Genomic DNA, 23,307 nt, shown 5'->3' on the forward strand with positions numbered 1-23,307 from the left:
AGAATTCTAAGCCAGTCAGGCCTTCAAGACACCATTTGAAAACCAAAGGCGACTGCCACTTACAGTGGTTGCTTGAGAAGCGAGGGACAAAAAGATTGCGACTCTAACACGGGGCGGAGTACACCTGGGTGTATGACCCGATTAGCACCGTGAGTTTGTTCTTCAGGGCGCGGCAGCACAGCTGCAGACCCTTGATGACCCCGCGGGTCCGTACTTCCCCCTCTAGTGACTCGCACTGTGCAGGGTGCGGTGGCTACGCGGGAGCTGGGGACCTGGAGCCTGGGCTCTCGCGCGTCCTGACTGGGGCGGTCTGGCTGGATGTTCCTGGGAAGCAGCTCCGGGTTGCAGGGCAGGAACGCGCCCTTCCCCCGTGCAAACTTTCAGTCGCTGCGACGGAAGCAGGAACTTGATCACGACAAAATCTGCGGGGCCCGTGCGGGAGCTGCGGAGCATCCTCCGCGACCCTCTCCAGACCCTTGTGCGCCTCGGCGGTTCTTTAAAAAGGCGACCTAGCCGTCCTTAAGCGCCACGGGGACCACGAGGTAAAGGCGTCTCTTCCCTCCCCTGGCTGGCCTCGGTTAGAGTCGACTCCTGCTAAGGGCAACTCCGTTCTTTTCCCCGGTCCTGCTTAGGCACCCACACCAAAGCGATCCAGGGACCAGGTTAGAGCAAAAAGGGGCTGATCTGGAGAGTGTGTCGCTGCACTATCCCAAAGCAGATGGCCAGGCGAGCTTGAAAACACCTGCTATAAATGGCACAAGCTCCAAGTTGTCTGCAGAAGGAGACCAAGGCGCTCAGGAAGCAGAATGCGGTTTGTTCAAAGGGGGAAAGTTCCCATGTTTTCTCGTATGGTTTGTCTTTTTCTTTTTCAACCTGCTGTGTGATACTCTGTAAAGGTGTGTGTGTGTGTGTGTGTGTGTGTGTGTGAGAGAGAGAGAGAGAGAGAGAGAGAGAGAGAGAGAGAGAGAGAGAGAGAGAATTATTGACTTCTTGATAGCTTGCTGTAAATGATTCCCAACAATTGAAATAGCTCCGTACAAGTTAAGTTTAAGTGACTCCAGGAGACTGGAGTTTCTCTCTTCCATCTGTGTCTGTCCTCCTTCTTTTTTTTTTTTTTTTTTTTTTTTTTTTTTTTTTTTTTTTTTTTTTTTGGTTTTTCAAGACAGGGTTTCTCTGCAGCTTTTTTAGAGCCTGTCCTGGACCTAGCACTTGTAGACCAGGCTGGCCTCGAACTCACAGAGATCCGCCTGCCTCTGCCTCCCGAGTGCTGGGATTAAAGGCGTGCGCCACCACCGCCCGGCTTGTCTGTCCTCCTTTTGAGCAGGATTAAACCCCAAATGATAACTGATTAGATAACTTATGGGGTGCTGCGTAGCTCAGCACTCTGGGTTCCTGCCCTAGGACTGTGCTGATAATGTAATCCTTAATTGGGAACCAAAAAAAGAAAAAGAAAAGAAAAAGAAAGCCGGAAACCTAAGTAACCAGTTGCTGGGTATTTTTAATGAAATTTTTTAAACTTTAGTTAATTACATTTTCACTGTGTAGCCCTGACTGGTCTGGAACTCATTATGTGGACCAGGTTGGCCTCAGGCTCGCAAGATCTCTTCCTCTGCCTCCTGAGTTATAGCAAGCTTTCTTGCCGGACTGTCTTTGGATCGCCACCCCACAAATAATGACCCAGAGACTTCTTATTAATTATGAAAGCTTGGCCTTAGCTTAGGCTTTTTCCCAACTAGCTCTTATAACTTAATTAACATATATATATATATATATATATATATATTTAAATCTACGTTCTGCCACGTGGCTCAGTTACCTCGTCTTAGTACAGCAAATCCGAATGCTTGAGTCCGCTGGTGAAATCATGCGCCTAGATTCCTCCTCACAACTTCTCTCTGCCTATTCTCTCCTGCCTGGCCTTTCCTGCCCAGCAATTGGCCATGTAGCTCTTTATTAAACCAATCCAAAGGCACTTAGGCAGAGACACATCTTTACAGTGTAAGCAAACATTCTGCAACACCCAGTGCCATGGTTAAAGGTATGTGCCACAATGCCAGTATCTTTGTTTTTAAGATTTTTTTTTAAAAAAAATAACACTATTGCTCACATGAACACACGTTTATACCCTGGTGCACAGTGTACGTCAGAAGACAGCCTGTGGAAATTAGTCCTCTCCTACCGTGAGAGTGCCAGGGATCGAGCTTGAGTCAACAGACGGCAGCAAGTGCCCTCACCCACTGAGCCATCTCTAGGGATGTTACTTCCTGCACCCCGAGAGCACAGCCCCTGCTAGGTCTCCTTGCACAGTTCAGGTATCTGTCCAAGCACACGAGGACAGATTATATCAGATTCTCCCACTCCTCCCTTCCTTCCCCCCTTTCCAGGCTCCATGGCGAGAATTCAGGAAGTCTGTGAACTTTGGGGAAATGCGTTATTTCCCTAGCCTCTCACTGAAAAGCAGCTTTCACATCCAAGTGCTGGGCTTTCAGGTGTGAAATATCATGCTGGCCTACAATGGATTTGTTGTGAGGATTTGAGGGCATGACCTGTATAAAGTACAAAGAGACTGGCATGTGAAATGATACAGGTTTCCATTTTACTGTACACAGAAGCTGGACGTAACAACAAAGGAAATAGCACACTTGTGTTCTATTATCATAGATGGGCTTTGTTGGTTAACTAACTGAAGTTCATTATTCACATAGGGTTCACGTGAAGTGTTTTACAGTTCTATGGGTCTTAGTAGATATACAATGACGTGCCCATTACAGTATCATGCAAAAATCATTTCGCAGCTGTGAGAAGCCTCTGTACTCCAACCTCTTCCCCTTTTAGTAAGCTCTGATTTATTTTTAGGGCTTTAAGTTCTTCTTTTATACCAGGTATGGTGGGACACACCTTTAATTCTAGAACTGGGAAGGCAGAGATGGGCAGATCTCTGTGAGTTTGAGTTCTAGGACAGCCAGGGCTCTGTAGAGAGACCATGTCTCAAATATATACATACATACATACATATATATGTGTGTGTGTGTATAAAATAAATAAAGAAAGAATAAAATTCTCTTTTTCCTTTTATGTGTATGGGTGTTTGCCTACATGTATGTCTGTGCCCCACCTGTGTGCACACTCCCAAGGAAGCCAGAAGAGGGCACCAAAGCCCCTGGGCCTTGAGTTACAGATAGTTGAAAACCACCCTGCATAGGCTGGTACTAGAACCTGGGTCCTCTAGTAGAAAAGCCCATGTACTTAACCTCAAAGCCATCTCTCCAGCCCCAGTTCTGGTATTTTTGATTTGTTTTTTCCAGGCTATCAGGATATATTCTGAGTCAAAGTCAGAGTCAAGTCTGTTCAGAGTGACTTCTTTCACTTAGCAGTATACAATTGAAGATTTTTCTATCTTTCTGTTGCTTGATAATTCATTCCCTTTTATTGCTGAATAACATTTAAATATATGATTGTGTCTTATCCATTTGCCTGTGGAATAACATCTTAATTGTTCCTAGCTTTGAGAAATTATGAAAAATACTGCTAAAACATTCCCATGAATATTTTTTGTTTAGAAGAAAACTTTTCAAAACTTTTAATTGTAATTATGTGTATATGTGTATGTATGGATGGGTGTGTGTGTACGTGTGTGCATACTGGTTTGTGCATGAGCCTATAGTGCCTGAGGAGGTCAGAAAAGGGTATCAGATCCTCTTGGAGCTGGGGCTTGGCACCTCCAGAAAGGCAGTATCTGTTCTTAGTAGCTAAGCCCCTAGACACAGTTTTTAATGCATTTGGATAAATACATGTAGGACAGTTGCGGAATTCTATGGTGAGGTGACCTTTAAGTTTTGAAAGGCACCACCACATTTCTTTCAGAGTGGCTCTACCATTCACATTCTTACCAGCAAGGAGTGGCGTTCCTATTGGTCCACATCTCAGTCAGCATTTGTGCTGTCTGTTTCTTGGAGTTTTGTTTGTTTGTTTGTTTGTTTTTACCATTCTAATAGGTGTGTAGTGGTGTCTCAGTGTTGATTGAAATTACAGTTCCTTGATGATAAAATGTTGAGCATTTTAGGATGTTCATTTGTCATTGCGCGCGCGTGTGTGTGTGTGTGTGTGTGTGTGTGTGTGTGTGTAAGACATCTACTCAGATATTTTTTCCATTTTTGAGGGTTTGGTTTTGGTTTTATGTCTTTTTTTCTAGGATTTTGTTTTTGTTTTTGTTTTCCTTTGGACAGGATCCCACTATGCAGTCCTGGCTGGCCTGGAGCTCAGTATATAGATTAAGCTGGCTTCACACTCCCAGACATCTGCTTGCCTCTGCCACCCGGCGGGGGGGGGGGAGCTGATATTAAGGGTATATACTGTCATGCCTGGCTCCCTTTTTAGTTTTTCCCTTATTGTTGAGAGTCCTTGGTATATTTGGAAGCCAGGCCTTTAGCGGATAGGTATTTTACAAATATCTTCTCTGCAGCTAGGGTGGTGGAAAGCTCTGTGGGTAAAGCACCTGCCGGGCAAACATGAGGACTGGCGTTTGAATCCCCAACCCTCACAGATGCTGGGTGGGCTGGGCAGCCTTTGAAAGGCAGAGGCAGACTCCTGGAGCAAGCTGCTTAGAGAGACTAGCTGTGTCGGCAAGCTCTGAGTTTGATTAAAAGCCCATGCCTCAAATGAAGGTGGACAAGTCATTGAGGAAAACCCTGAACCCCTACAGACACATGCACCACCTCCTCCCACACACACAAGGGAAGAACAGTGGCTTTTATGGAAGAGCAGTTTTTGATTTTAATTAAAAATAACATCAGAATAGGAGACATGGCTCAGTGCTTGAGAGCACTCGCTGTTCTTACAGAGGACCTGGGTTCAGTTCCAGCACCCTCATGGTGGTTTACAACCATCTATGACTCCAGTTTCAGAGAGTGTCAGTGCTTTTCTCTGACATCGTGGGCTCCAGATATGCATGTGGTTCACATACATACATGGAGGTTTAATACTCATACACATAAAATAAATGTAAGAAAAAAAACCAACTTTTTTTTTTAGGGATCTTACTTTTGCTGTTGTATCTAAAACCACATCATTTAATTACTCAAAGAACACGAAGACTTTTCTCCTCTGCTATTGCCTGGAATCATATGGATTTGTGATTTACACTTGTGGCTGGAATCCATTTTGAGCTCATTGTTGGAGAAACAAACCTTTAAACTTTTACATTTATTGTTGCAATAAGACCACTTGTTTGTTTCCCGACTGCTCAGCCCCAAAATAATCACAAAGAAACCCTATTATTTGCAATACTGTTTGGCCATTGGCCTAAGCGTATTTCTGGCTAACTCATATTCTAAACCCATCTTTATTAATCTGTGTATTGCTACATGGCTGTGGCTTACCAGCTAAAGTTCTGGTGTCCATCTCTGGTAGGGCTAAATGGCTTTTCTCTGACTCCGCCCTTCTTTTCCCAGCATTCAGTTTAGTTTTCCCCACCTAGCTCTGTTCCCCAATAGCTCTGCTATAGGCCCAAAGCAGTTCCTTTATTAATCAATGGTAATCACAGCATACAGAGGGAAAAACCCCACACAACCTCCCCTTTTCTGTTTAAATAAAAAGGAAGGTTTTAACTATAACATAGTAAAATTATATATAACAAAACATATATCAAGCAAGAATTACAGTTACAATATTTATATCTACTTTCTCTTTTATCATAACTAAGGAAAATAGGAAGTACATTGTAAACAACTTCCAAAACTCTGTAATTGACAGAGACATCTTACTACCTGGACAGTTACCCAAAGTTCTTCTGTATTGTTGGATATCCCTCTTCAACCTATAGCCCCATAGTATCCAGCAGACTTTTCCATGAAGCAGGAAAATTCAAAGACAGTTCCGTATATATTGGCAGTTTCTCAGTTACTTTCTTCTGTGTCCTGTAGAATGTCTAGTTGACTCTTTCATGAAGCAGGAACCCTGAAGTATTGTCTCACCTTTAGGCAAGTTCAGCAGTCATTTCTCTGTGGGTCCTGCATGTCCAGTTCATGAAGCAGTCCAGGCATGAGCAGTTTCTTGCCCAATTGGCCAACCAACTCCATGAGGAGCCTCTTCAGTGCCCATCTTCCTCTTGAAGTAGCTTGGTGCTGCCAGGAGCAGATGTGTATCATTGTTATGAATATTCCTAAATTCTTAAACATTTTAAATGCCATATTCTGTAGTCTTTGAAAGGTTTGAAGAATGCCTATCACCTGAAATATATCTCTGTACATCTAGAAAATCTAACATGACTACAAGCTTGACTATTATAGATGATTATCTATTAACCTATATTTCTTAATTATGCATTACATTTCTAAATGAGTTACACAAACACAATACCTTAATCAAGATCAGAAATATATATACATATATATATGCTTATATATATATATATATATATACAGTGTAACAAAATTAACCTTAAATTTGTATCAATAAACCACGATTTATACCAATGCAAATTTCTATAGTATATCCCCTTTTAAATGTAAACAAACATTTATAGACAATATTTGGGAATATGGGCATAGTTTTGTCCAAACTTCCTCCCACTGTTTATTGGGCAAAGTATTTTTGGGGGTGTATTCACAGTGATCTTTCAGAGGGTCTTGGTGCATCAAATCATATTAGTCTGGAAGCAATCCATAAGTTCTCATCCTCTGTGGAAACAAAAGAAGAACATCTTTTCCAAAGTAACATATCCTTAGACCCAAATTCTGAAGTCAAAATACCTTTGTAATATACATGCTGGTTTAGCTTAACAGCTCATATAATGAAATGTCTCTCTGTACTTAGCTCCTTCACTGTCAAAATTTTCAAAGAAAACACAATATTATACATAATCCAAACTCTCTGTGAATTTTTCATCTTTACATGGCTTATTCTTTGTTTACTCCTTTTAATCTATGACTATCTGTACTCTGTATCTTTAAAGACTTTACCCTTTTTTTAAAAACCATTTACTTCTTTTTATAACTGTCTATAGTCTTTTTCCTCTCTCTCCCAAACCTATAAACATCCAATGCTGTGACTCATTTAGAGGTTTTTTATGTCTGAATCTGTCCTATTGTGTATCTGAAATTCTTTTTGGTCTTGAAGAGCTTTTAAAATGGTAAGCAGCTTGGTTGCAGCAGCTCTGGATGCTGGCTCCATCTCTCTGTACTTTCAAAATGGTGGACATACCATTACTGCCATCTCTGGGACCTCTAGGTAGGAGCCATACTCAGCACTTTAACTCTGAGCATGAGCTTGCAGCACATAAACCCTTTTTTATCTAAGTAATAGCTTGATGGAGGACTCTCATTGGCTAATAAAGAAACTGACTGGCCCATTTGATTGGCCAGCCCTTAGGTGGGTGGAGTAGACAGAACAGGAAGAAGGAAGTGAGGTAGATGGCTCAGACAATTGCCCTGCCTCGCCTCTCTGAGCAGACCACCATGCCTCTCCTAAGTGCCTCTGCTCAGGGAGAGAGATGCGATGAAGCCAGCCACCAGGTCAGAGATGCTGAATATTTCCCGGTAAGACACCATTCATGGTGTTACACAGATTATTAGATATGGGTTAAAGCAAGAGATGTGAGAATTAGACAATAAGAGGCTGAAACTAATATGGGCCAGGCAGTGTTTAAAAGAATAGTTTGTGTGTTGTTATTTCGGGGCATAAGCTAGCAAGCGGCCAGGAGCCAGGCAGGAATGCGGCCCGCAGCTCCTCACTACAATAGCTAGATATGCCATGCAGAGCATTGCGTGGCCTGGAGATATCTCTGTGTACGGCAGCAGGAATCTGCCATGCTCTCCTGACTGTGTACTCTTAGCAGTTCTGATCCTGCTGCCTGCCCAGACAGGGGGTGCTGAGCTGTGAGCATGGTGTCAGCTACTTTCCCAAGTGGGCACATAAGCACCCAGGCCCACAAACCCCATTCAAGTGCTCCATAGCCTTTCTCTTATTGGAGCCAGCCTGTTCTCCATTCTAACTGACCAGTTCCTAGAATTCAATCATGAGACTTTCTTCCTCTCATTTGGTATTTAGAGAAGCAACTTTCTGCCAGGCTGGTACAAGGACTCAAGAGGAGAATGTGTGTTTGAGTCTCTTAGCACAGTCAATGTCTGCCTCCAGCAGATGTCTTTAAAGGCTAAGTGCTGTCGCTGAGAAAAGCGGTGTGCTGAGCTCTCAGCCTTGCTTCAGCACCGGCAGTTTTGTGGCCTTTCTTCTCATGTTGGCAAGGGACCAGAAGATGAAGGATTCTCAAATGCACAGGCAGTCTTCCATTTAAACTTCTTCACAGGTACTTTCAGCTTTTATTATTATTATTTGCTTTTTATTCTTTTTGTTTTATAGTATTATTATTATTATTCAAAGATATGTTTTGTTTGTTACGTGTGTATGTTTGTGTCTGTCTGTCTTGTCTGTCTCTGTGTCAGTGCCTATGCAGAGGTCAAAAGAGGGTGTTGGATCCTTAGAGTTGGAGTCACAGGCAGCTTGGGGGTCACTGAACACAGATGCTAAGATCCAAACCCCTGTCCTCATAAATAGGACTTGGCAAATGCTATTACCCACTGAGCCTTCTCACACTGTAGCCCAAGCTGCCCTGTAACTCACACTACATAGCCCCAGCGGGCTTTGAACTCATGGTCATCCTTCTGCTTCAACCCCTCCGCAAGGGTCATTGATATGTTTCTATTTTTGCTGTTTTTCTACAGAAGGAGTAACCTGTACAATTTTCCTGAAGTAGACTGAGACCAGAAGAGTCACCCTTGACTTCTGAAGAGAGACCAAGATCAACAAGCATTCAGAATGCTCTTCCGGGAGGAGCAGAGCTTGGCTTATACTTTGGTGGTCATTTGCTTCCTGACACCAAGGCTGTCTGCTGGTCAGAAGTGCCTCACCGAGAGTCTAGAGGATGTTGTCATTGACATCCAGTCTTCTCTCTTAAAAGGAATCAGAGGCAATGAGCCCATCCATACAGTAACCCAGGAAGACTGCATCAGCACCTGCTGTTCAACACAGAACATAGCGGGTAAGTAACACAGCCTGCTGTAGCCTGTGTGTTTGTAAGCTGTGGCCTGTGTGTTGTTGAGCTGTGGCTTACGTGTTTTGTGAGCTGTGGCCTGTATGTTTTGGGACAAGATAGTTGGAGAGTGTGGCCGGTTAGTTTGCACCAGAAATTCTCAGTGAAGCAGAAAGACAGATTCACTGGGGAATTGTCCCTAAGTACATTCCACCATCTCTCCCCAGAGCTGTACTGTGGTTGCTGACAAGTGTGTCCATATAACCCTTAGATGGGTTCAGGATGAAACTCAGGTCACCAGACTTACACAGCAACCTCTTTGCCAGATGAGCCATCTTGCTGGTCTGGAAGGGAGTCAATCTGATATATTTATGCAGAAGAAAACGTAGGCTTGTAGGTTTAAGCCAAACATTTCAGGCTTCAAACTGGCAAGCTGAAAAGAGAAGTGTGTGTTTAGAGCTGGCAGTGGTTCTGTTTTGCTCATGATGCTGTCTGCATTCTCTACATGAAACAATGTTGACTTTGTTGGGTATGCCATACCTTGCCAAGTGCTAGAGTCGACTGGTAGGGTGGAAAGACCTCACCGATTAAGGAGCATGAAACAGAGCTGGGCAAGACGCTAAAACAGGTGTCTGCCCTTGAACTTCTTTTTCTGTGGTGCTGTGGCATAAGGAATGTATATGGAGTCTTTATCTCAGGTCCTTATTTTTTGGTGGTACTGTAACTAAAGTCGTACTGTAACAAAACCCACAGCCTCATGAACATGTAAGCTAGGTAAGTGCTCTCCCACTTGGCTCTTTTCCTCAGTCCTCTTTCTACTTAAAAAAGAAAGGTTTGTTTTTATCTTATGCATATGACTGTTTGCCTGAATGTGTGCATGTATGTGCGCTATGTGTGTGCAGTGCCAGGGGAGGCCAGAGAAGGGTGTCAGACCCTCTGAAACTGTTACAGGTGAGCTCCGTTTGGGTGCTGGGCACCAAATCTGGATCCTCTGTAAAAAGAGCAAGTGATCTGAACCATGGAGTCATCTCTCCAGCCCCCTCTCTTTGTTTTGTAAATTCTCAGGCTGCCCTTAAACCCATTCCGTAGTCCAACCAGGCCTTTTACTTGTGAGTCTCCTGCCTCAGCCTTCTGAGTCGCTGGGATGACATAAGGCACAGAGCTCCTAAACCTTTGAGATGTACAGAGACAGGAGCGAGTCTCATGATTGTAAGTGCCTTTCAACTATAACTCACTCGCGCTAGCTGATGCCACTTTGATAGGCCCATAGACTGTTCTAGATGTTGCTGGTCATTAGAAAGAGCAAACTCTGCTTGGAAGCTTGGGACATTCAGACCTGTGCCCTGGTCTCCAGGGAGGGGTACTCTGAACCAAAGGGTCAGTGACTTTAAGTGATTATGCCTATACAATAGAGCTGTCATGGAGGTCCCTAAAGGATGAATTTTGGAGAGCATCCAGGTAGGTGGGTGAATATGTTTGTGTAGTAGGAAGAGAGCACCCCTCAACTCCATGAAGACTGAAGCTTCTGCATTCATGACCTTCTAGACCTTTCTATGTACCCCTTCATCCAACTGTTCATTTGTATCCTTTATATTTTATATGGGGAAGGCCGTGGGTTTGACAGACAGAGCACATATGCAAAAAAAAATTTATGGCCTTTATCTTACAATGTAATTGTAAATATAACTATTCTTTGAGTTCCATGAGTCAGACTAGCACATTATCAGACGAGAGGGGCAGGGTTGTGGCAGCCTCTGAATTTGTAGTCAAGTCACAGGGTTCAGTAACCTGAGCCCTGACACTTGCCACTGACTTCTGAGAGAACAGTGGGCTTTCAGGAAGGAACCCTTAAGCCTATGGAGTCTGGTGCTAACCCCAGCTGGTTAGATTAAAAATGGGTCAAACTGAACTGTAGGATATCCAGTTAGTGGCAGAGGTTTGCAAGAGATGGCGTGGAAAGGAAGTAGCCCTTTGATGACCTCAGATTGAGAAGTGTGCTTTCTGGTGCTGTGGTTTATAGAAACTGTGGTGATTTAACTTAAATTCCTACTTTTTAAAAACATATAAACGTTGATGTAGAAGCTTCAGTAGCACAGGGGTTAAACCCCTGATCTTACAAACGCTGAGATAAGCATTGATCTGACATATGTGGGCATGGTGATACATACCTGAAATCCCAGCCCTCAGAGAATCGTGACTTCCATACTGCCCTGGATGTGCCTAGACGGATGTCTCTGGCACCGCGGGCTCAAACAGACCATTCTTCCCTCTGGTTGCTTACATCAGCTACTTTGTCATAGTTATGGGCTCCTGGATAAAGTGGTAGGTCCTGAAAAACTCCAAATCACAGGCAGAATGTTGTGTACTTCACGTTGATGTTCATTTTCCTACAGTCTATGACTATCATCAAATTATTTTGATAATTTACTTTAAAACTGTAGTTTTTACTTTAACTGCTGAAAAAATGAGGGGGAAAGGACACCACGGGAAGGCTCACACAGTCAGCTAACTTGGGCTCATAAGAGCTCATTGGAGACTGAGCCAAGAACCAGGGAGCCTGCGTATATGTTACAGTTGTGTGGCTTGGTCCTCTTATGGGACCCCTAACAGTGGGAACAGGGGCTGCCTCTGACTCTTTTACTGGCTTTTGAGACCCTACTCCTCATATTGAGTCGCCTTGTCCAGCCTTAATAGATGGGGAGGTGCTTAGTCTTACTGCAACTTGATACGCTGTGTTTTATGGATGCAGGAGACCTGCCCTTCCCTAGATGGAGATGGAGGAGGATGGGATTGGGGGGTGGGAACAGAGAGGGGATGGGGAAGAGGGAGTGGGAGGGGCGTGGGAGGAGGCTACAGCCATGTTGTAAAATAAGTAGATGAATAAAAACAAACAACAAATAAATAAATGTAAAACAACAACAACAACAAAATCTGTGAACTAAGATCCATGGGTGGCAAATCTGTATGAACACTTTCACTGTAAAATAAGGTATGAAAGCCTCAGTTCTTGGAATTGATGACAAATGCCTGGTTTTCTATGCTGTCAGGAAACACCCACACATCCAGCATTCAGTCCTCACAGATAATATTTATATTTCACATAAATTGTTTTGTTGGTTTCGTTTTAAACAGTGTTTCACTGTATAAACTAGACTATACTTGAATTTTGGGTGATCCTCCTGCCTCTGCCTCCTGAGTACTGGGATTACAGGATGTATAGCTATGCCCAACTTTTGTTTGGAGCAAGGTATTATGTAGCTCAGGCTAGCCTCAAACTCATTGTGTAGCCATGAACTCCTGACCCTCCTGCCTTGGTTTCCTAAGTGCTAAGATTATAGCCCTGTGCCGCCTGCCCAGTCAGCATTCTCCCCCCCCCCCTTTATTCTTTCTTATCCAGGTTACCAGTCTAAGGAACAATGCACCCCTAGTCAAGGCTGGTCATCCTGGCTAAGTTAATCCTTTCTGAAAACAGACTCAGGACACACTCAGGAGTATGTTTCACTAAGTGCTAGGTGCATCTCAGACCTATCAAGTTGACCTTCCTATCACTTCCAAACGGTCCAGGTCTGAATCCCAGCATCCACAAGATGCATTCACAAATGCTATGGCAGGCATCACATTGTTGGAGAAGGAAAAGCAGGGCTGTGTTGGGTCGAGTGAGTGACGGAAGAAGAAACAGTAGAATCCTGGCTAGGGCTAACTCTTTTCCCCTATCAACAGGGTTTGGTATTTTGAGATAGGATCTTTTGTAGACTGGCCTCAAACTCACTCTGTAGTTGCAGGAGGATGGCCTTGAACTCCTGCTTCTTCAGCCTCTACCTCTGAGTGCTGACACTATAGGCCCATACCACCACACCTAGCTAAACCATGGGGTTTTTCTGGAGAAGGGGTTGTTTTTCATATTTATTTTTATTTTGTGTGTATGTGTGTTTTGCCTATATCATGTGTTTATCATGTGTGAGCTTGGTATCTGAGAGGCCAGAAGAGAACCTCAGCTCCCCTAGAACTGGAGCTGCAGATGGTTGTGAGTGTCATGTAGGTGCTGGGATTCAAACCATCACTCGAGCCCCTAAAAGCTGTTTTAACAAATTTTGGAAGATTTGTCTCCAGAGAACGAGATGTGCTGCTAAAAGAAAATGGTGTGGGGAGATAAATAGATGGCTTGGTGGTTCCGAGCTCTGGCTGCTCTTCTAAACGGTCCAGGTTTGAATCCCAGCATTCAGGTGGTTAGTGCCCACAGCTGTCTTTGACTCTGATTCTAGAAGATCTGATGTTCTCTTCTGGCTTCTGCAAGCACTGCGTGCCCACAGCACACAGACATATGTGCGGGCAAGACACACATGCACAGGAAATAGATAATAGTAAACTTTTAAATGGAAAAAAATGGTTTATCCAAGATTAACTCGGGTTTATAAACCGAATCAATGTCTTTTGAAGTTGCTTTATGTCACTAACCTAAGAAGAAGGAAATGGTCTGAGGGGTCAGAAAATTGAGCAGAGCACTCTGGAGCGAGTAAAGCTCCCCCAGCTTGTCCTACTCTAGAACGTTCAGCTTGTCCTACTCTAGAACGTTCGGCTTGTCCTACTCTAGAATGCTCAGCTGTCCTACTCTAGAACGTTCATCCCGTCCTACTCTAGACCATTCAGCTTGTCCTGCTCTAGAATGCCCAGCTGACCTACTCTAGAACGCCCAGCTGTCCTACTCTAGAACGCCCAGCTGTCCTACTCTAGAACGCTCGGCTGTCCTGCTCTAGAACTCTCAGCTTGTCCTGCTCTAGAACTCTCAGCCTGTCTTACTCTAGAACTCTCAGCTTGTCCTACTCTAGAACATTCTACTTTGAAATCATTCTTGCAAGTCTTTCATTGCAGGGGACAAAGTGTGTAACCTCATGATCTTCGACACCCGGAAGACAGCCGGACAGCCCAACTGCTACCTGTTCTTCTGTCCCAGTGAGGAAGCCTGTCCGCTGAAGCCAGCCAAGGGACTTAGGAGCTACAGGCTCGTCAGAGGTAACAAAGGCATTGTTTTCTTTCTTTCGTGACTGAATTATTTAAAGCTTCAGTTTCTGTGGAAGATTTCCTGAAAGAGCCTAAGAACCAAAAGAGTTAAAAAATATTTGATGACTTGAAATTAATTAAATAAAAACACATTTTCCTATAACAGCATCTGGCAGTATTTTGTTTGTTTTACCTTCATAATATTAAGCATATACAGGTCTGTGATGAAACCTTTTTAAAAAAAAAAAAGACAAAGTCACCTATGTAGCCTAGGATAACCTATGAGAGAACTGTTGATTGTTAATATTCTATTTTTCATTTTTTTAAAGATTTATAGAAGAGGGCACCAGATCTCATTACAGATGGTTATGAGCCACCATGTGGCTGCTGGGAATTGAACTCAGGACCTCTGGAAAAACAGCCAGTGCTCTTAATCACAGAGCCATCTCTCTAGTCCCTCGTTTTTCATTTATTAAATAAATAGCAAATGTTGTTTAGCATTTCCTATGCATCGGTACACTTTTTATTCTCCAGGGGTGAAGCGCTGAACATGAAACCCACAGTTCTTATTTCTGAAAGTGACTTTTGGGGTAGAGATAATAGCCATAACGCATGCTCGAGAAGAATGTAGAGGAGTCACAGTGCTGTGCAGAGCTGAGATTACCCAACAGAATGGTCATCAAGGGAACCCCTAAGTTAGGTGGTCAGTGAGGAGGTAACCCCTAGATTGAGATCTGAAAAGCCAGCGGCCAGATAGGAGAGGATGGGGACGATCTTCCAGGATGATAATGATCCTTAGGCAGAATGGATTTGGAATGAAGACCAATCATTCATTCGAATTCCCAGAAGCAGAGTAAGCTGTGTAGCATGTGTGGAGGGGAGAGGCAGGGAGACAGATCACACTGCCTTTGCCATTCAGAGGAAGGAGGTTTCATGCTAGGTGTACAAGGGGGATCCATGGGAAGTTTTTAAGTAGGCATGTTCCATGGTGTCTTTTTAAAAAGTTACTATTATTTTGTGTGTGTGTGTGTGTGTGTGTGTGTGTGCACATGTGTGCATGCATGCCATGCCATGCATGGAGGTCAGAGAGAGGCCTTGTAGACTTAGTTTTCCCTTTCCACCTGTGTGTGCATTCTGCATATCTTCCTCAGGTCTCAGGTTGCCAGGCTTATGCAGTAAGTGCCTCTACCCTCTGAGACATCTTGTTTGCCCAAATAATTTGTTTTGCTTTTGATTTTGTATTTTTAATGATTTATTTATTTTTACTTTATGTGCATTGGTATTTTGCCTGCATGTATGTCAGTGTGAGGGTATCAGAGCCCCTGGAGCTGGAGTTACATGCAGTTGTAAGCTGCCATGTGGGTGTTGGGAATTGAACCCAGGTCCTCTGGAAGAACAGCCAGTACTCCTAATGGCTGAGCCATCTCTCCAGTCCCTGCTTTTTTTTTTTTTTCGTTTGTTTTTTTGTAAGGCAGGACCTCCTCTCAATTTAGTGTTGGTTGGCCTGACACTTGCTTTGTAGACTAGCCTTGTTTTGAACTCACAGAGGTCTGCCTTCCTCTGTCTCCAGAGTGCTGGGACTGTGGTGTCTTTAAGGAGTCTTCACGAAGCTCAATGGCGACTCTTTGGGAAACTTCCTTGAGGCCACAGGATAGGGGGGATGGAAAGACTGGTTGATGGGAAGTAAGATGCAGGCAGAAGATGATCCGGGTGGGGGGGGTGGTAAAAAGAGATGGAGAGAGGTAGAAGGTGAAGTGTAGGCCGGAGATGGTCCAGAGAAATGGTAAAGGAGATGGAGAGAGGTAAGGTTGGTAGGATTGCTGGTGCTCATGGAAATGAACGTAAGAAGGCTAAGTCCTAGTTTTGAATTGAACATCAAGATGGTTGGGGCTGCCATTTGTGAACTAGGGGATTTTGAAGAGAGCACTTTTAGAGTCAGGAGGTAGAACAGAATGAAGGGTTTTCTCTTGCCTCTAGTTAGGGTGCTTTGTGGAATGAACTACTTGGGGCACCTGGGTGTTAACACCTGCTGTGTTTTCTGAGTGGGGGGTTTGCCTGAATTTTGTTCCAGAACCAGGGAAATCCAATGTGCCAAACATTTCCTTAAACAGTAGTAAAAAGCATAGCTTGTTTCGGTGATCTGCTGTGGTGACATAAGTTACAAATGAAGGTTAAGTCTTCCAGTTTTCATAATACTTCTGTAGAATTATTGCTTTTCTAATGTGTAAAAGAAGAAGTACAAGATAAAGATTCTGGCCAATCGAGACAAGAGGAAAGGGAAGTGAGCCTATGTAGGAACCTTTTAAGGGTGAGTACACCGTGGAGGAACTGGAATCAAGCTGTTCTGGTGGGAGCCACCAGGGGGCATCCTGAGCACAGAGCAGGTGGAAGGACGGTTCCTGGCAGTGACACCAGATCCGGACACATGCAGAGGACTGTTTATTCCTACAGGATGTATACAAGTTATGTTTTTAATTCTATTTATAAATACACCCGTGTTTATGGGCTGAGTTATTCCATTGATCATAAATTATCCTGTTTGAACTGAACTGAAATGTAAATATCTGTTTGGTGGTTTGTTTCTGAAGTAACTTTTATTTCCTGTAACCAACTGGCTAATATTTACAGACTGACACTTTGAACGATGGCAGTGGAGTCTGCTCAGTCTACAAAAATACTGCAGCTTAGCCTCAATCTGCCTTTAATGGTTTAGCGATATATCTTTTCTACCAGGCACTGTAAGAATGGGTGGGTTCAGAAACCCAAGAAATTGGAAATCTCTTTGCTTAACTGGTTTCCAATAAAGTCCCTCATTTTTTAACTCGGTGAGATCCCTTGAGAAATGAAACTCTAAGAGGAGCGGAAGGCCCAGGGCTGTTTCCCAGCTCCTGTGACTTGTGTCCACAAAAAGAACCGACGCCCAGCGCAAACAGCAGTGGGCGAGGTGAGAGGAGCAGGTGTGGAGGATTCTGTGTGGTTCCAGGCTCCCTGCCAACACATGCATCTTATCAAGTGGGACTAGCGCTGGCTTTTCATTATAGCTGAGCGCACAGGCTTGAGAAAGCAAACAGCTGCTTTGGTCATTCTTGCCAATGGACATATCTAACTTCTAATACCATACAGACTGCAGGTCAGTTAGCTGAATAGTCTTGGCTTGTTTGCTTGTTTTTATTTCTCTCCCTTGCTCTCCTTTTTACTTTAAAAGATTATTTAAAGTTTTTCAATATAACATTTATTTATTCATTTATTTAGTGCGTGTGTGCGTGTGTGTGCGTGTGCGTGCGTGTGCGTGCGCGTGCATGTGCGTGTGCGTGTGTGTGTGTGCGCGTGCATGTGCGTGTGTGTGTGTGTGCGTGTGTGTGTGTGTGCGTGTGTGCGTGCGCGTGCGTGTGCGTGCGCGTGCGTGTGCGTGTGCGTGTGCGTGTGTGTGTGTGTAGCTGTGCTCACCATCTTGGTAGTGGTGGAGGTCAGAGGATAACTGGTGAGACATGGTTCTCTCCCGCCACCTAGGTCCAGGGGACAGGCTGAACTCGGACTTTTCAGGTTTGGCAGCCCAGTTGAGCCATCTAACTGACTTTCTTTTAACTTTCAAATGAAACATGCTGAGGTGTGTTTTGTTTGTTCTATGTGTGGACTTGAGGATTCACCTTGGGGCCTCATGCATGCTCTAAGCTATACTCCCAGACATCATTTTATTAAATTCCTAACGATACAGATGGTGAGCTATGAATGTGATGACGTCATCTGTAGTTTTATATATATATATATATATATATATATATATATTAAAAAAGGACGAAATTGAGAGAGAGAGAGAGAGAGAGAGAGAGAGAGAGAGAGAGAGAGAGAGAGGGAGATCTTTTGGAGAAAATGGGAAACTCATGCACCCAGATTAGTAGGGGGAGTTGGAGGTGAAGTGTTATGGGCATCACCAGCACACCCAGCTCCAGCTTCTATTTTAGCCTAGAACATGTCTTGGCCAACTTTTCTGTCTAGTGCCAAACAGTATTTAGACCTTGGAGGCCTGTGTTTGAGGTACTCTGGCCATATGCAACCAGTTGTGTCTACTGATACAATGGTAGCAATGTATATCATTGACCTTATGGTATAAACGCTGCCACAGGGAATATAAATAAATGGATATTCTGGACAGCACTAAAACTTGATTGGAGAGCACTAAAATTCAAATAGTGTGTGGTTTTCACATATCAAAAATTCTTTTGGTTATTTCTAGTCATTTAAAAATGTAAACTTCATTCCCAGTTTGCAAACCACAGAAAGGTAGGGGGCAGGCAGGATTGGCTATTCTTGTTAAACCCTACATGAATCAAGTGACAGCTTTAAAGACTCATGTAGTTTAGTGGGGTGAAACATGCCTGTAATTCCAGCAGGGTGGAGGCAGGGGGATCAGGAGTTCAAGATGAGCCTTGACTATATGTATCAGATTCAAGGAGAACCTGAGCTACATGAGACAGTCTCAAAAAAAAAAGAAAGAAAGAAAGAAAAGAAGAGAAAGGGGGGAGAAAGAAAGAAGGAAAGAAAGAAAGAAGGAAGAAGAGGAAGAAAGAAAGAAAGAAAGAAAGAAAGAAAGAAAGAAAGAAAGAAAGAAAGAAAGAAAAATAGGGCCAGAAAGATGGCTCAGTGGGTAAAGGCATTTGATGCCAGACATGATGACCTGAGTTTATTCTCCGGGACCCACATGAGAGAAGGAGAAAACAGACTTCTACAAGTTGTCCTCTGACCTCCATATGCATGCTGGGGCATGTGTGCCACTTCCCCCACCCCATAAATAAATATTTGAATTATAATTATTAAAAATTAAATAAATAATAAAGAACCATGAGAAAGTGTGGGGGTTCGTGAGCACACCTAGGCTGTCAGCCATCTTCAGTTGTTTCTGGATCTGGTAGGGGAGATGGCAGGTCTACTCTGGAGACAGACGTGGGGGTGCCGTGAAGGCGAAAGGGAGAAAGGCCTCCTGGTTTCCTCTGCCCTGGATCTCTTTAGCATTTGAGACAAGGTCTCATGCAACCCTGGTGGAGCTGACCTCTCTGTGGTGCAGCAGCAGAGAATGGCCTAGAACATCTGATCCTCTTTCCTTCACCTCCGGGGTGCTGGGATTAGAGGTGTGTTTCCTTGTGCCCAGTTCGTGGGAAACGAGGTTGAGCCTTATCAACTAAGCTACCTTCCCAGGCCCAACTGCAGTTCTAATACTGTCCGAACAGCTAAGTAGCAGAGTCAATACTGAGCGATTCGAATTATCCTTCGCTGCCCTTGGTTGCCTTAACAAGCTTTTCTTTCCAGTTTGAACTGTGATAAAAAGCTGCGTGGCTCAGAGCAAAACCTTGAGGGGTCTCTGGCAGTCAAATACCCACCTTAGGTGTTGGTACGAACAGCCCTACTCTGCCCATCCAGAAGGGGGCGTTATGATTTCAAACATCATACTCACAACCTAAGGCATTGGCTCTATAATTCCAAGCTTCGAGAGTCCGAATCAAGTCTCCTGGATAGGCTCCCTCTTCTGATGACTCTCGAGAGCCAGACACCCCTGACTTTATTTGGAAAATGGTATCCTCCTTGCGCTATTTCTTTGGTTCAGTGTTCTTCAAGGAGCCTAGACCCTCCAAGCCTTCCCCTTTCAGTCAAACCCTCGTCACTGTTAAAGGCCTGTCACTAGGATTCTGCTTCCCCGATGCCTCATTTTTCCAAGCTTCTATTACTCTTGTCCCATGCCCAGGCTGAAACGTCTGTCCCCATGATTAGCTGTCACGGGCAGTTGGCATGTCTGGAGGAATGCTTGTCTTCCATCTGCATTTTTCCTGCCAGCCCCATCCTGCTCAGACCACCCTGGCTCCTCCCTCCCCTGCCTCTGCCCTTAGCCATCTTTGGCTTCCCAAACCTCCTGTTCTCTACATGGTTCTTCTCTCGGCCTCGTTGCTGCTCCTACTTATTCCTCGGTCAGCCTGATACACCCTGCTTTTCTCTTCTCTTCTGTCCCACTAAGCTAGAAATAAGCCACGTCATGATGTCGAGAGACACTGCTGTGATATTTTATAATTGGCGTTTTCTATTGTATACATGCTTTGACGAAATATCTAGTACCTGAGGCTGGGGTGTAGCTTAGTGATACAGTGCATGCTTGATGGGTACAGGATGGCCCTGTGTTCATTTCCAGCTTGCATGCACAAGGAGAGAGAGAGAGAGAGAGAGAGAGAGAGAGAGAGAGAGAGAGAGAGAGAGGGTTTTCAGTCAGTATTAATTTGCTTTCTAGTGCTGTGATAGAACACTGACCAAAAGCAGTTTGGGGAGGAAAGGGTTGACTCAGCGTGCGCATCCTCATGACTGTCAGCACGGAGGGAATCCAAAGCGGGAACGGATGCACGCACAGATCATGGAGGAAAGCTGCTTACTGGCTTGCTGTCCACGGTTGGCTCAGCCTGCTTCCACACACAAGCTAGGACCACCAGCCCAGGGATGGCACAGTGGGCCAGGCCTGCCCACATCAGTCATTAACCAAGAAAATGCCTTTGCAGCCTAGCCTCCAGGCTACTCTGACAGAGGCATTTTCTCACTTGGGGTTCCCTCTTCCCACGTGACTCTGGTTTCTGGAAGCTGGCAAAACAACAACAAAAACAATGAACCCGCACAGGCATCAAGTATCAACTACTTGGGGGGACATGGTAAACATTTGTATTTTTAGAGATTTATTTATTTATTTATTTATTTATTATATATGCAGTGTTCTGCCTGTGTGTATGTCTGCATGCCTGAAAAATGTACCAGTTCTTGTTAAAGATGCCTGTGAACCATCATGTGTGGTTGCTGAGAATTGAACTCAGGACCTCTGGAAGAGCAGACAGGGCTCTTAACTACTAAGCCGTGTGTGTGTGTGTGTGTGTGTGTGTGTGTGTGTGTGTGTGTATCTTACCATGGACATTTTAACTCTTTTTGTTTTCTTTATACCTTCAGATTTTCCATTGACCAGAGTTACTTCCCCACTCCAAAAGTTAACACAAGAAGAATCTCCCTTACTTGGCCATACCTCGCCAGCTGTCTCTCCCCCGGTCCATCCTCCCACGGGTGACCCAGAGCCCACCGGCCTGTTTTGGAGAGATGTATCTTCTCAGAGGTCCACCTCCTTAGCTCACTCACAGAACCCCATCAAGATCGACGAAGCGAGTACCCATCTCCCTGTTTATAAAGAAAGAAGCCATTCTCCGAGTTTACAGCTTTCCTCAGAACGAAACATGGCTCACCTGCTCCCTACAAATGCAACCCCCCCTTTCACCACCGTGACTGTTGCTTCTCTCCATAATGTCTCTGCCACTCGGGAGCCTGAGCTTCTTGTGGCCAGCCCGTCAGTGACACCCGTGACTTCACAGCAGACGGTGGCCACCACAGCTCCACCTCTAACCATCGTGACGGGGAAGCGCCCTGCAGCCCCCATGTCTACAAGTGTTACACAAGCGGTCAAGCACCAGGCAGCCCTGAGTGAGGTCTTTCAGGCCCGTACAGACTCAAACGGCATCATAGAAACAGCGTCCTTTCGAGGAGGCTCCGAGCTAACCTCAGACACGGTGCATGGGAAAAGCTCCGCGGTCCTTCCTCGGTCAACCTCAGGGTCTCCCGTTACGAGCGAGACTGCTTCCAGGGAGATTGGAAAGGTCAGTGTAGGCAGTTCATCACTGAGCAAAGTTTCAAAAAGCCAGCATGGCCTTTCCTTTGAGAAGTGGCTTCTCATTGGGACGCTCCTCTTTGGTGTTCTGTTCCTGGTAATAGGCCTCGTCCTCTTGGGTAGGATCCTGGCCGAATCCCTCCGTAGGAAAAGGTATTCAAGACTTGACTACTTGATCAATGGAATCTATGTTGACATTTAAAGATATATTGGGCATCTCTTAGTTTGTGGAATAAGTCGTTGCCAAATGCACCTGTGTTCCTTCTGCCAAGTTCCTCTCAGTAGGAACTATATCTGGGCGGATGCCTCTACTAGTTTTCTTCGTTTTCTTTTCCTATTTGAGACAGGCTCAGGAGGCTCAGACTGGTCTTGAACTCCTGCTCTTCCTGCCCCTGCCCCCACCCCCAGTTCAGGGGTGACAGGTTTTCACTACTATGTCTGGATTTTTAATTAAAAACATTTAAAATTCTTTTGCTGCACCGGAGGTCAGATTCAGGGCCTTCTGCATGCTAGGCCCTTCTCATGCTCCTCCTGAGCTGCATTCCAGTCCAAGCTCTCTCTTTTTGTTTTTTTTTTTTGTTGTTGTTGTTGTTGTTGGTTTTTTTTTTTTTTTTGCCTTTTTGGTTTTTGTTTTTCAGAAGAAGAGAAAGGATTTTTTAAAAAAAAAAAAAAAAAAAAAAAAGCTAAGTTGTCCTGAGTGGCCTATCTGTAAAATAGTAGCTGAAAATAATTCCTAGCTGAAATACTAAGTGTACCTGAGTATAAACTAGAGACCTGTATCTGAGCATGAGTCTACGCCATCTGAGTTGCAGGTCATTGCTATTTCTCGTCCCAGATAATGGCGACTGTTTGATTCTAGTTTTAATGGATTCTCTTTTCTTTTTTTATATGAATTCCAATAAAACTCATTCCAGATGTATTTCCCTCCAATTAAATATTTGAATAACTCTCTTGTTACTCGGTATTGTTCTACGCGACATGGCCAGCTGGATAGCTTTCAGTTTCTTTCCACCAGCAAAATGATGGGATGATGAAAATATGTGTTCCATGTTAAAAAATGACAACCTCTCTTTTCCCGTCAGTGACCAAAGGAGCTCCTTTGGGAGAACTTTAGCAGAATATTAATCCACCATGGAGGCAATGATGTTGTTTTTGTTATTTATTTGTTTAAGACAATGTTTCATGGAGCCTAGTCTAGCCTCAAACTCTCTACGGACCCAGGGGTGATCTTGAATTCCTGATCCTCCTGCCTCCACGTTCCAAGCTCTGGGATTACAAGAATGTACCCCACGCTTAGCTAGTAAATCTGTTCTAATGCACAGCCAAGCCAGCCCATTTGGGATTTGGCCTAACTTCTAAAGTGTTAACGTTTTCTAAGATTGTACCAAGTTTAAAAATTACTGATATTATTTATGACTATCTAAACTGGAGCAGCAGTCAAGTGCAGGTTTACTGGGGATAATATTAAAGGCACTATATAGCATTTTGATTAATATGCTATACTTTTTGTTGGTTAAGTTCTGGAATTTCTGGGAAATGCTTATAAGGAGGAGAGTTTTCCAGACAAATGGGCGTAGGGTAACTAAGTGTAGACGGCCATCTGGGTCAG

At 44.2% G+C, this 23,307-nt stretch overlaps 1 protein-coding gene across 1 annotated transcript; it reads left to right on the forward strand.

The window, feature by feature from the left end:
* Window positions 1–404: 404 nt before the first annotated feature.
* Mansc1 (MANSC domain containing 1) lies at window positions 405–22,266 on the forward strand. Its single transcript, XM_038319520.1, has 4 exons — window positions 405–542; window positions 8,718–9,034; window positions 13,895–14,035; window positions 20,993–22,266. Exons 2-4 carry the CDS (start codon window positions 8,812–8,814, stop codon window positions 21,898–21,900), a joined length of 1,272 nt encoding a protein of 423 aa, XP_038175448.1. The 5' UTR covers window positions 405–542; window positions 8,718–8,811; the 3' UTR covers window positions 21,901–22,266.
* Window positions 22,267–23,307: the final 1,041 nt, after the last annotated feature.

The sequence above is a fragment of the Arvicola amphibius genome, chromosome 2 (assembly GCF_903992535.2).
Source record: "Arvicola amphibius chromosome 2, mArvAmp1.2, whole genome shotgun sequence".
NCBI lineage: Eukaryota > Metazoa > Chordata > Mammalia > Rodentia > Cricetidae > Arvicola > Arvicola amphibius.

Excerpts from the sequence above, each read along its gene's own strand:
- Mansc1 (XM_038319520.1), top strand. The coding sequence starts at position 8,812 with ATGCTCTTCCGGGAGGAGCAGAGCTTGGCTTATACTTTGGTGGTCATT. Across the intron at positions 9,035-13,894 it reads TTCAACACAGAACATAGCGG|GGGACAAAGTGTGTAACCTC; the intron begins GTAAGTAACACA and ends CTTTCATTGCAG. Across the intron at positions 14,036-20,992 it reads GAGCTACAGGCTCGTCAGAG|ATTTTCCATTGACCAGAGTT; the intron begins GTAACAAAGGCA and ends TTATACCTTCAG.